Consider the following 14,295-nt stretch of genomic DNA (forward strand, 5'->3'; position numbering starts at 1 on the left):
CATTCTCCAAAATCTAGTGGAAAGCCTTAATAGAAGGGCATCTGTTATAACAACAAAGGTGGCATCAACTCCATGTTAATGCCTATGGTTTTGGAATGTGCAAATATGGGTGTGATAGTCAGGTGTCCACATATTTTTGCCCATATATTGTATATTAAAGACGTATACCCATTCAACAATGAGCAAATGGTGCAGGTGGTTGCCCCATATATGTTAATGGAGTTACTGCATTAATTCTATTTCTAATTTTTTCTTTGGATAGAGAGAAGTTGAAGATCCTGTGTTGACAGCCACACCCTATTACTAAGCCTGAACTGAGAATGTCTCCACTGGTGATCTGCCTGTGACTTGTGATGTTGTGAGAACCAGTCCTGGTGGGTATGTGCTCTCTCCCACACCTGTTCTGCCTTCTGGAACCACTTGTCTACCACTTGCAGGTGCTTTAGTCTGTATGAGAACACAGGTGGCTGGTACTTACACACTGGGAAGGAGTATGAAAGAGTGTGTACATACTGCCATGTTCATCAATAAGTCAGAAATCTCCAGAGTTTTTGGTTATTTATGTAAACTTGGAAGCAATGATACCCTGCTCAACACAGCATCACACTGAACTTTTCCTAGGAAGGCATGCCATAATCTGGATGTGAATTGGCCTCAGTTTGTGTCTATATCCTATGGAATGCCATAGTGACTAAATACTTCCTCAAACAACACCTTGGCAACCTGGAAAGCCAAATATAGAGTTTTGACAGCCATGCAGGTATGCATTTTTTAATGTAGGGGTTGTGGTTAATCTCTTCTTAAAGGTCTAGAAGACCTGAGAAACTGTAGGGATCATAGGTTTTTTGTTTTGTTTTGTTTTTTTAACAGAGAGCTCCAAGGAGCTGAGATGGTACTGAAGTTTCTCAAAAAGCGAGGATAGAAGTTTGCAAAGTGTAGAAACCTTTATAGAAGCTTCTTTATAGTTTGAGGTTAAGGCCATTCAGTTACTGCTGACACCTTCAGCTAATCCATTTGCACTATTAATCATGGATTAAATAGCTAAAAAAGGAGATCAAGTTTTGATGGAATTATTATTATTATTATTATTATTATTATTATTATTATTATTATTATTTATCAAACAAAGTTCTCAGAATCTTATGAATGGCTGGTTATCTGGTTATATTCAGACAGAAGAGTGAATTAAGATGTCTTCAATGTAAACTATCACCCAAGTTGTGAAAAACACCATTGACAAATGGCTGAAAAGTGGATGGTGCACTGATCAGTCTGTATGGCATTACTAGGTATTTGTAGTGCTCTCCTACTGGCAGTAAAGGCTGCCTTTCACTCATCCAATTTTCTAATGTGAAGGATATTATATGCACTTCTGAGATTTAGTTTGGCAAAGAAACATGATGTATTCTATATGGAAGAAGGTCCAAAGGAAGAACCTAGTATTTAACTGTGATTTTATTCAGCCTTCATAGTTGATACACAGAAACAGGCATCTTTGTGTGTTCTTGGTGAAAAAGAGTCCAGCTGAGTCCAGGGATGTAGAGAGGTGGAGGGGCTTGCTGAAGAGCCTCCCTAATGTATTGTTCCATGGCCTGAGTCTCCTCAAAGGAAAGAAGATTAATTTTGTTCTGAAGAAGCATTATGCCCTCTAACAACTCAATAGCACATTGTCACATTGGAGGCTCTGATTTTACTAAAGGCCATCTTGAGGTCAGAAAACATGAGGGAATAGCAACGCTGCGAGAGATTCTGGGCTTTCCAGGGAGGTAGTGGAACAGGGAAAGTTCAGAGATAATTGCAGACATTTAGTTTTATTAGAGGATAGCCATGACATTATGTCCTATAGTTTATAGTTGAATTGTAGAAGTGTAACCAAGACAGGCTAAGGACTACCACATAAGAGGCTTATTGTATAAAAAAAGTATAAAAAAGTATATAAAAAAATGAATTCTATTCACCATTTGTATTATGTTACACCTATTGTCAGACACAGAGTATCAATAAACTTTTTTTTTTGCTTTGAGCAGCAGCTTTTTTTTTCTTTTTGAAAAATCTAGTTTCATAATTTTCAAAACTTTACCATTTCAAATATTTCTTTGCCTGTATGTAATTCCAATGATCAAAAACAATTGTCTTAAATTTCATGTGAATGGAGAAAAGGACGACAGGACCTAACCCTAATTTTACACACTTGACACATGCTGATTTCAATTCATTTGGAGTACGGTTAGACCTTTTCATACGGTCGATAATGTGATCATTTATATGTGTCCCAATGTGTTTCAGCCTTAGAAGTGAAAGCACTTTAGAAAGGCTGGTCCTCAGAGATGTTCTTTACTTGAAGTGGATCAGACTTTGAGATGCTGGTTTTTTAGGATCCATGAGAAGAGCCTGTCTTGTTAGTTATCTCCAACAGAAAACAAGCTGTAGGAGAAACTTAAAATCTCTTTTAGTGAATTACAGACAGAGACATAATGAATAGGTTTGTGGAGCAAACAAGTGGAACAACACTAGTGCAAATCACAGTGAGATGAACTATCTTATTCACTGAACTCTATAATTAGCCTTCCTCTTGCTCTCCTGTCTATAAATGTAATGTATCATAGACTACCACAGACATAGATGACAGGAGAGAAGATGTTATGGTGTACAAGCTGAAGCACAATACCAAGCACACACCTGTATATTGTGTGCAAAAATTATTTATTTTCATTAATTCATTTATTTAGTATTTAGAGATTGTGGAATGTTTGGCTGAAACATTTTTTTTCTTATTTTTTTAAGATGGCTTTGCCTGTCTTTGCAGCACATTACTGGCATAATGATATTGATTGCATATGAACATATGCACTCTTTAGAAGCCTTGTCTCTGAAGGCAATAAGAGCACAGAGGTTTCTAGTGGTGATTCATCTTATGACGGCAGAGTCCACAATGATTTATAACAGCCAACTTTATTGAACCTCATAATGGGTAAACAAACCAAAATACAGCATCCAGGAAATATAGAAAGGTGGGATTCTTATCAGTGGTGGTTCATCCATAGGGGCACACACCAGGCACCATCAGTCATTCTCATTTACAACTCAGATAACATTTTAAATTCAGTTGAAATACTAATGACCTCTTTTGGGTTATCAAATATTAAAAAAATACTGCTATGTGACAGATATAAGCCAACATTACATTGATTTGTTCACCTTACTAGATGCCCCACTTAGTGCCATAGAGTTATTATTGCACCTATTTTATCAACTCTATACCTATTATGGGTTTACTCTAAAAATTCACTAGAGTAGCCTTTATCATTAGTCAAGTGTGATAACCTTTCAAGTTAAATTTGTTTGAGGCTATGTCGTTATTAATGTCATCCTGTCCCACTAAAAGCTATGGTCACAAGCATCTTCTGAACAATCAATCTGTTGCAAGTGACTAGTTATTCAGCCATGCTAATTTAGCCTTTTAAATTTTTTTGTAATATTAAATTTTTTAGATTTTAAAACAAAAATAAATTAAAATGAAAATTTTAATTTAGAATGAAAGAAATAGAGTACATTGGAAATATCAATTAGATTTCCCACTAAGTAGTTTAATAACTGTTGAGCACTGCATATCATGGGTTTGGCATTTAATAAAATAGAAATAGAATGAAAACAAATAAAGCAAGTACACATGTTTTAAAAGTATAGCTTAATATAAACATTTTATTCAGTGCATTTGGCGTATACAACAAATAAGAAACAACTGGAAGGTAATGGGCATAGAACCCTTAGGGACATGGTTTTCTGGTTTATCCCTGGTAGAACATGTAATCCAACATGGGTTTAATGCACATAGCCTACATCATGCAGCTCTAGTCCTCCAAATCCAATGTGTCCCATGCAACAGATATGTTCACCTAAAAAAAATACAGAAAAGCCCAGAAACAAACAGCCAAGAGAGTCCCCCAAAGCGATTTTGATTAAATTATGTTTTCAGAGTGAAAGAGTACATACAGTAGCCCAAAAAAGGGTCTTCATTTGTACACAACTTGGGTTTGTACATGCCCTGTACAAGAGAGTTTACTTTTTTTCTTTTTCTTATTTTGCAAGATTTTTTTTTTTTTTTCACTTTTACAAATAAGACATATAAAATGTGAAGCCACCTAAAATTCCACAGAATTTCTTTTCTTTATATAGAAAACCATCACCACAATAAGCTACTCATACACGAAATGGAGTCGGGGGTTTGAGGTGGGATATGTCCTGGCAGTCTTAAGTACTGATGACCAGGTTCAGAGAAAAAAAAGAGAATAGATATGAGCAGGCAAGGCAGACACTAGAAAGGGGCCGTAGACAAAGACTATGTAACCCAAAGAGACAAGAAGGCAAATGCATGTCAACAAAAGCACTTTTCCAGAATACTGTGCCCTCAACTCTACAATGCAAGTAGCCCACCTCAAACACCTTTCTTAGAGAAAAGTCAATCTTTCCCTGTCATGGTTAGACTTATTAAAGGGACTTTCTTACACTTCTGTCTTTGGTGTGCTGGAATCTCCATTTACTGATAGAACCATGAAGAACATTGATTTTTGAAAATGGTGAGCAACACAAAGGACAGAGAAGGAATAAATGTTAACGGCTAATTCAAACTATTAGTAAACAGCATTAAGTCACATATGCTGAATCTGATAGGCTGCACTCTACCTTTTTTTGTGAAGCAAGCAGAATATAGGCTTTAAGAATTCCATAGTTGAGAGGGCCAGTCTTCTGATTCACTGCATTCATATACAGCCCAGCTAGTGCCTGCCCTTCTGCATGACCACTTCACACACAGGAAACACGAAGGGCAATGGGGTTTTCTCCACTGCTGAACCGAAAGTAGTCACAGCCCTTACTCCCTGCCTGGAACTTTTAACAAGGACATCACTTGGTTGATCAGGCCCTAGATATGTCATCTAGTGATTCTCATAGACCAAAACAAGCCAAACCAAAACAAAACCTGACTCAGTTTGGTGCTAGAACCAACCTGAGAGGGGCTAATGCCCTGTAATATCAAAGGCTACAATTATCAAGGTTTGCTCATATGCAAGATGCTGTTACTGTGGTGAAAAAGTAAAAGTCTAAAAACTACAGCAGTCTAATTTCAAAACAAACCAATCAAATGTCACCCTAGGTTGAGAGAAGGTGTAGTGTTGCTATGTCAGCTGTCTTTGTTTTGAACCACCAAAAGTATCTTTTTTGTTACATTTATTTTTCTTTTGGAGAGAAGTCTGCGTGAAGTCACGAGCATCCGGAGATTTTGGTGAAGGCGTAGGGTTAGCGGGCCAGAGCAGCTGGGCTACGTGGACTCATTCTGACTCACAGCCTTGCCTCCATTAAGGACAGCTGATGCACTCCGGCTCTTAGTGGGCGTACCACTGCCAGAGCGCGAGAACTCAGTCAGGTCATGCAGAGAGGGCTCCCGATACATGGTCACTGCAGAGACACAAATTGGGAGAGAGTATTCTTTATTCAATGAATCCCACCAATATTACAGAATAACCAGAAAAATCAGTATTTAGAGCACTGTGACAAACGTTCAGTGTAAAGACATATGGCCACAGAGCAAGACTGCTGCCAGTACAACTGTCAGATCATGTATTTATCAGAAGCTCTCTGCCAAGAACAGTGTGTTTTAACGGCCTGTCTACACATTAACAGAAACACTTATTTTTAAGCGAACTTTGTACCACCCTCTTTGCAGGCAACATATGTTGCCTAAGCTGCTGGCTTCAGAAGCATAGTTATATCTATGGACCACTAAAGCAGGCATGTCCAATCTTATCCACAAAGAGCTGGTTGTGCTGTACATTTTCAATCCAATGAAGCAGGAGCCATGGCTCCTTATTCACCTATAATTAGTTCATCTAGGCCTTCAGTTGATTATCAGGTGTGGATCCCGCTTAGTTGGACTGAAAAACTGCAGCCATCTGCAGGCCATTTGAGGATAAGATTGGAGACCACTTTAGAGCACTGCCCTAAACTACAATAGATATGGACTGATCTTCTAAGCTACGGCTGCAGCACTAAAGGAGACTTACTTTAACCACAGTAAAAGCTGCCTTCCCTTCAACATGCAATCAATACAGCACTTCAGTGGAAAGCTGTTAGAATCAATACTTCATGTACTAGCAGGGTTGCAGGGCAACCATGCATGGAGCTGCTCTCCAGGGGATGTGGAGGAGACAGCGAGACTGGATGCTCATCATTATCAGTGCACTTAGTAATGATGTCTGACCACCATAGCGTCATTAAGATTAAGCCATATATCCTACTATTGGTATGATTTTGAGTGTTAGGAAAAGGAAAAAGCCTGCTAATTAATGGCTGAGGTGTAGATGGCATCCTTTGAAAGCACTTTTCTGGAGGTTTTTCATAACAGGCGAATTGCTTGAGCATGTGAGTACAGACATAGTGCAGAGTGGCAGCAGAGAGATAAATGCATTTCTTGAAAATGACGGAGGTATCCAAGAGCATCTTCAAACTCTACACTCAGTGACTCTTTCATACTCCTTGTAGAGAGAATTCATAATAAATTTCATGCTGCAGAACTGTGACAGTTCCTTAATTGGTATAACTAGAATACCAGCATAGTGAAAATTCATGTGCACGTTTCTGCAAAAATATCCTAAATAATTGTTTTTGTTACAATTTAGAATATAAAATCAGAATAAGGAAATGACTGGGTTACGCATGTAACCCTGTTCCCTGAGAAAGGAACGAGATGTTGCGTGAGCTTCACACTGTGGGGAACACCCTCACGCATGAACGGTATTTGAAGTCTGTGTGAAATCACACCTATTTATAGGCCTGCCATGGTCAGGTGATGTGGCATTTTGCATGTCACATGATTATAAAATGGTGCCTGTAAACAACGTCATCAGCCTCTATTATCTGAAGCGAAGACACGATTCACAGGCATGCCTCAGTATGACAAAGCTATGCAACACCTCATTCCCTTCTCAGGGAACAGGATTACATGCGTAACCCAGAAATTCCCTTTCAAAGGGAATTCGACATTGTGTGAGCTTCACAATGTGGGAATGAGTATACCCACTCAGTCATACTGAGGGTATGGCCTGTTAAAAAAGGTCCGAGCCTGAGGGTCACTGAATGACACTCAAGCCCAGGGTGGAATCCATGTCCAAACTGTAATATCGTATGAACGTGTGCGGTGTAGACCACCCCGCCACAGCACACAAATCCTGAAAGAATACCCCTTTGGATAACGCCTTCAAGGAGATGGCATATAAGCAATTGCATAAGCAATAGAGATTGGCCCCACTATCCAATTAGAGATGTGCTGCTTTGACACAGCATCACCTCTACTGTCTCTGCCAAAGCAGACCAGCAACTGCTCTGACTTATGCCACTGGCTGGAGGGGTGGACATAAGTAGAGAGAGGCCTTACTAGACATAGTAGGTGCAATTTCTCTTGTTCCGGTGTGAGTAACGGAGGAGGACAGAAAGCCTACAACACTACCGGCTGGGCAGCAGACGTAGGCACTTTAGGAATATAATCTGGCCTAGGATATAGGAAGCCCTTGGCTAATCCTGTCAAGGAAAGTCAAAGTCAAGGCTGGAAGGGGCAACAGAGAGAGCTTGTAGATCTCCTACTCACTTGAGAGATTCCAGGCCAGCAAAAGAGCTACCTTTAGAGCAGTGGTTACCAACTCTGTTCCTGGAGATATACCTTCCTGAAGACTTTAGCTCCAACTATAATTATGCCCACCTGACCATCTAATCATTGCCTTAGGCAGTTCCTGATCCACTAAAACAGGTGTGTTAGATTTTGGTTGGAGATTAAACCTGCAGGAAAGTAGATCTCAAATGAAAAGGGTTGGTGACCAATACTTTAGAGTCAAAAGCATATCTGAGGCTGACTCTAAGGGCTCAAACGGGGCACCTGACAGACCTTCCAGGACCACAGAAAGGTCCGAGGAAGATATGCATGGTTTGCAGATGGGCCTCAGCTACCTGACACCATGCATAAACCTCAATGTTAGAGGATGTTGCCCCACAGATGCTCTATCAGTAGGGACGTGGCTGGCCAAAATAGCAGCCACATAGACCCTAAGTCTAGAGGGAGCCAACCCTGCTGAGAAATGCCCCTGTAAGAACTCCAGGACTGTAGCTATTGCGCAGTTTACTGGGTCTAACTAACATTCCTCACACCATGAGACAAAAAGTTGCTACCTGAGCACATACAATTTTCTCATGGATGGTGCTCTAGCATTCAACATCGTCTCTACATCCTCAATTGAGAGACCAGAATCTATGAGCTAGTGCCCCTCAGGGGCCAGACCCACAGTTTCCATAGTTCCAACTGAGGGTGATAATCAACCCACTGGCTTGAGACAGTAGATCCATTCAAACGGAAATCTCTCAGGGAGTGCCGTCTAGCAGGGTTATTATCTTCCAAGAACCATATACGAGCTAGCCAGTAAGGTGCTACTAGCAGCAGTCACAGACAGTCTTGGCAAACTCTAACTAGAACTTGAGGGAGCAAAGAGATCGGGAAAGGCGTACAGACGTGACCTTGGCCACATGTCTACCATGGCGTCCAGCTCCAACGATGTGGGAGGAGTAAGGGTGAACCACCGCAGGCAGTGTGTTGTCTCCTTGGAGGCAAACACATCCATTTCTGCTTGGCCGAATCTCCACCATATGGACTCCACTATTTGTGGATGGAGCCTCCAATCCAGGAGCCTCAGTCACTATCTCAGCAGGATGTCTGTCCCCACATTCTGGTTGCCCGGAATGTACATTTGCACTCATTGACAAAAACTTTCTCTCCACCCAGAGAAGAATTAGTTGTGCCTGCCTGAACAGGGGGCGCAAACATAACCCTCCCTGGTGGCTGATATACTAGACCACTGCTATATTGTCTGTCACAACTAACACATGGTGACCTCTCAACTGAGGAAGAAAGAATTTCAGTGCTAGGAATACGGCCTGCATTTTTAGGTGATTTATATGCCACTCTAGATGAGGGCCGCTCCAGAGACCGTGAGCTGGACGGCCATCTAAGTCCACACCCCAGCCTGAGAGGAAGGTGTCTGTCATTACAGTTTTGCGATAAGGAGATGCTCCTAGAGTTTGACCCAATGCTAGTAACCGTGGTGAGCTCACCTCTGAACCAGGGGGTCGAGCTCGGAACTGAACCTGGTAACCCTTTTCTATGGTGGACAGAACCCATGGAGACACATTTGGCAGTAGTTTTTTTTCCCACTTTTCCACATTCTGTTGGAGGGAAAGCATCAGACTTTCATTGCCCTGTGACAGCTCACTGACCTGAGAAGATGACATTTGCTGGGGGGCCCTACAGTCATACTGGGGGCTAACTGCCCTGACAACCTAATGTCCCCTGATACCTCCTGCTGTGGCCCATCAGGACCTCTCCTTCTTTGCCTGCTAGGCATTAATGATCATTGTTAGTCTACTAGTAGACTGCGACTGTGGCCACTTAGTCCCCCTGGCTTTCCACGGGGGCAGGTGGGCCACAACAGTCACCTTCTGTGCCTCCCTTGCATTAGTGAGAGGTTGAGCTATAGGTGCCTCTCCGTGGGTTATAAATATGGCTGGTATATGGTTTTCCCCAGAAGCACGATATTTCATCATGCACTTCTGGGGGAAAAAAGGGGAGTTTTCTGCTGTGTAAGGGAGATTTATTTTTACTGGGGAGTAAGTGTTCATTCATCCTGCTATGAGCCACTTCCTCTTCCCTGGGCTTTTTATGTATTTTTTATTTATTAGTATTATTTATTTCTTTTCTACAGCCCTAATGATTACTTCAAGCAGCTTTTTATGTGATTGAGAGCTGCTCTCTATTTTTGGTGCACTGGCTCCCCCTCTGGCTCCTTGGAGTCAAGAGAGATAGAGAAGAGAGTGAGCTGAGAGCGGAGCTGCCTAATTGTGAAGCATTTATAATGCTCTTGGTTAAACTGTTTTCCCTTCAACTAGAGCTTAGATTATAGTTAGCCAATGTTGGGTGAGTAGATTGTACTGTATATGTGCTAATACAGCCCCAGGTCAGTGATGCATGGGTACTGCTGCTTGATCAGGCAGTCACAGTAAGACCTAACCTGCTGACCTGCTAAATCATAAGTTCTTGTTGACAGCTTTTGCTGTTTCATCTGGTACTCACTCAAACCAGCTAAGATCTACCCAAGATCTTAGAAGTTACAGCATTACACTGCAGTTGGAGTAAACACTCCTGTTCCCATCAGTTTTCCAATATGCTTATAACATAAAAAACTAACAAATAACATTTGTCAAGTAGTAAGCCATTAATATTTAATAATAATTAAGAATTACACATAAACTGACAGCAAACCCTGGGCAAGGTAATGTAAAAGAGCAGCTGACCTTTCAAAGGTTTGGGCAGGAAATGTGCGGCAGGCTTGTTCTTCTTTACATGGTTGCCCTTCATGATTTCGCCTTCTTTGTTCAGGCCCAGGTACCAGCCTCTGCCTGACTGCTGCTGTCTGTATATCATGGAGGAATATGTCACATAGTAGTTCTCGAACACTGATTCTTTAAATTTGCACTCAGGTGTGAAATGTTCCTGCAGAAAAAGAGAGAGTAGAAAAGGAGAGAGTAGAAGAGGAGAGAGAAGAGTGGGCGTGAGGGCCTTCAACTAACTTCAACAGGAGGTTGAAATCACATTTTTTAGTTCACCAGGTGAGATAGAGGGCTTCTCGTTCAAGGAAGAGGCATAGTATAGCAACTCAGAGGCATAAAATATGCATGTAGATCCACACACATGTTGGCACACATACATTTAGCTGATATGATTTCACCCTCTTTGTGAAAGATTGATGCTATTTTGGTTAACATTACTTTTTTGCTCTCCTTCACTTTTGGATTCCCTTCATATTACTTCTTGCTCTTACTTTTCCACTCTTTCTGAAAAATAACATCTCCAGTGTCTCGTAGCATTTTATTTTGTAGGATTTTATAACCAACATCTTCATTGCTAACTGTCTTCCTAAAAGAATCAATCCCCTCTATGGAATTGTGAAAATAGGTAGCACTACCTTAACAAACATAGCTTTGTTGAACCTGCACAACCACAGTTCCTCATTAGCACACAGCTTCCTTTCCAACAATGTTAATCTAATACCGAATCACTACTGCACTGAGCAACAGCCAGTCTAAGAAAAGAGAATGTTGATATCATATAGAGAGAAAAACTCTGCACTTTATTACCTCACATCCTCTCATTTACTTTTACTCACTAAAGCTTACCTGTCAGGAAATGCAGGAGCAAGTGGATGCACATGCAGAATAAAGTTTACTAAAAAAAAATAAATAAACACTGGAAATACCAGAAACTTGATCTATGAATATAAGGCATAAACACGACAACGAGCAGAGAGACAAAAGCAAGCCAGCACGAGAGGTGCAAAACACAACTTAAATACAAGTGCTGATTAACCAAAACATGTGAACAGGTGCAAGTGTTCATGTGACGTACTCCTGTGGTGCGCAATGGTTGGTGGATTATGTAATCAAGTCCCATCTATATAACAGAGCTAAAGGGAGGAGCGGCATTCTTTGCGAGGCAATAGGGCGAATGCTGTTCTCTGAAGCAAGAGGGGGGAGTGATATCCTTTGCGGTGCAAGAGCAGGGACTGACACATGCTGCATAACAGAGGGAAGGAACGTCCTCAGCGGAGCAGGGAGGTAGAACAAAATCCTCAGTGAAGCAGGAAGTTGGAGCAACATCCGAGGCTGAGCATGAAAGCAGAGCACCGACCACAGTGTAGCAAGGAGGCACAGCGATGTCCTCCATGGTGTGACAAGGCAGAGTGACGTACGAAGTGGAGCCTGGCATAGTGATGTCTGAGGAGGAGCAAGTAGGTAAAGCGGCACTCTCAGCTGAACATGGAGGTCAGAGTAATGTCCTCAGCCGAACAGTGAGGCAGAGCTACATCCTCACCAAAACAGAGAAGCTGAGTGACATCCTCAGTCGAGCAGGAGGCTGAGCGACGTTTTCCTTCGAACCGGTAGGCTGAGAAAAATCTGCAGTAGGGGAGGGAGGGAGGGTGGGGAAAGGTCGTTTGCATGGCCTCCAGCCTTGCCTCTGTAGCCCTGACCCAAGATAACTTTCCTTCCTGTTCTATTCTCTGGTGCTCTCTCTCCAGAATAGCTTCTTGGGTGGCCAAAAATTTTGCTGAATCCATTTTAGTTGGTCTTCTTGTCTGTCAGTGAATGCAGGAGGAGGCGGATGCAAGTGCAGAAGAAAGTTTAATAAATAAACAAAAACAAATAACAAACACTAGATATACCAGAAATTTAAGCTATGAATACAAGGCATAAGCAAAATAACGAAACGAGAGTTGAGAGAGAGACAAGACAGCGTGAGAGGTGCAAAACCTAACTTAAATATAAATGCCTATTAACCAATCTATGTGAAACAGGTGCAAGTGTTCATGTGACGTGCTCCTGTGGTGCGCAGTGGTTGCTGGGATATGTAGTCAAGTCCCAGCTACATGACGCAGCCCCCCTCCTAACATGCAACTCCTGACATATGGGACACAGTCTATAGGGAGTCTGGGACAGTCATGAACAGAGTTCATGTGCATACACAGGTGCTTATGTCCACAAAGTTTCTCAAAAGAAACAACCTTAGCATTGCAAGAAGAAAGCCCAATGTTCTTCAGTCAGCGAGGTGGAACGATTTCTTCTGCCTGGCTAAGGGATGGTGCGATGTCCAGGGTGAAGCACAGGCACCTGACAACGACCAATACGAAGCCTGAGGAGAAATGGATCACAAGGTGGAGCCAGAGAGTGGAGCGACATCCTCCAAGAAGCCAAAGGGGGAAGCGATTTCCTTTGCAGAGCCAAAGGAAGGAGCGATATTATTTCCGAGGCCAGGGGGGGGGCGCCACTCTCAGCAAAGCAAGAGGGGGAGTGAAACACGGCACATAACAGAGGGAAGGAATGACTTCCTCAGCGGAGCAGGAAGGTGGAGTGACGTCCAAAGCTGAGCATGAAGGCAGAGTGACATACAAAGAGGAGCCTGGCATAGCGATGTCTGAGGCAGCGCAGGGAGGTAAAGCCGCACTCTCAGCTGAACAGGGAAGCTGAATGACATCCTCAGTCTATCAGGGAGGCTGAACGATGTTCTCAGTTGAACCAGCAAGCTGAGAGAAATCTGCAGTAGGGGAGGGAGGGTGTGGAAAGATCTTACGTGTGGCCTCCAACCATACCTCTGTAACCCTGATCCAAGATCCCTTCCCATCCTGTTCCATTCTCTGGTGCTCTCTCTCTAGATTGGCTTCTAGATTTCTGCTGCATCCATTTTATCAGTCTTGCTTTCTGTCAGGGAATGCAAGAGGAGGTAGATGCAAATGCAGAATAAATGTTTAATAAAAATAAACCAAATAACATAACACTAGAAATACCAGAAATGTAAAGCTATGAATACAAAAGGCATAAGCAATATAACAAAATGAGAGCAAAGAGAGACAAAGGCAAGACAGCATAAGAGGTGCAAAACCTAACTTAAATACAAGTGCTGATTAACCAAAAGATGTGAAACAAGTACAAGTGTTCATGTGACATGTTCCTGTGGTGCACAATGGTTGATGGGATATGTAGTCAAGTCCCGGCTACATAACATTACCAAAGACAAACCAAACTAAAGCAACATTCTGTATTCAGATATTAGCTGGATGCCCATTCTACTGCCATCCAACCTTGCAATTATTTTCACATCTTAAAATGTTCCAGGATCTGCATCTCACAGGATCAGTGTTTTCCACCCACCAATTTTGTCACTGTGCACTGACACAAATGTATATGTTGTGGGGGGATCTGAATTCATATGAAAGATACAAAATGTACACGCTAATTATTCTTCCATTTAACATATTAGGCAAATTAGGTATTTTTTCAATGAATTTAATTCAGTTCTTCTCATTTGTGAACAGTTTTCATAAGAAAATAGTAACACAGGTGAGAAGGAACTGTAGTATGATGGTGATAGAGATATACAAAGAGTTAGTGTGATTAAATAGTTTGCAGCAGCACTATGAAAGGACATCATCAGCAAACAATAATGTAGTAGATAAATACATACAAAGAAACAATAATTACAGTAGATAAATACATAAATAGATAGAGTAAATGTGTGCATTTACTGTAGAGAATGTGCTTAAGGATCATAATGCATGCATTATGAATGGCTGTAAACTACTGTATACTACCAGTCAATTTGAGTGTCCCTCTAAATGGAACGTATTGAGACTGATTAATGAGATTGGAGAA

At 41.6% G+C, this 14,295-nt stretch overlaps 1 protein-coding gene across 5 annotated transcripts in view; it reads right to left on the reverse strand.

Annotated features, from left to right (window-relative positions):
* Positions 1–3,596: 3,596 nt before the first annotated feature.
* Positions 3,597–14,295, reverse strand: part of fgf13a (fibroblast growth factor 13a) — a 137,865-nt gene continuing 127,166 nt past the window's right edge. For all 5 annotated transcript variants that reach the window (XM_053630850.1, XM_053630853.1, XM_053630852.1 and 2 more), the window contains 2 exons: positions 10,387–10,585; positions 3,597–5,454 (listed from right to left, as the gene is read on the reverse strand). In XM_053630850.1, the coding sequence (XP_053486825.1) occupies positions 5,318–5,454; positions 10,387–10,585 (336 nt within the window). In that variant the 3' untranslated portion in view covers positions 3,597–5,317. The remainder of the gene's footprint in view (positions 5,455–10,386; positions 10,586–14,295) is intronic.

This window comes from Ictalurus furcatus, chromosome 8 (assembly GCF_023375685.1).
Source record: "Ictalurus furcatus strain D&B chromosome 8, Billie_1.0, whole genome shotgun sequence".
In the NCBI taxonomy this organism is placed as follows: domain Eukaryota; kingdom Metazoa; phylum Chordata; class Actinopteri; order Siluriformes; family Ictaluridae; genus Ictalurus; species Ictalurus furcatus.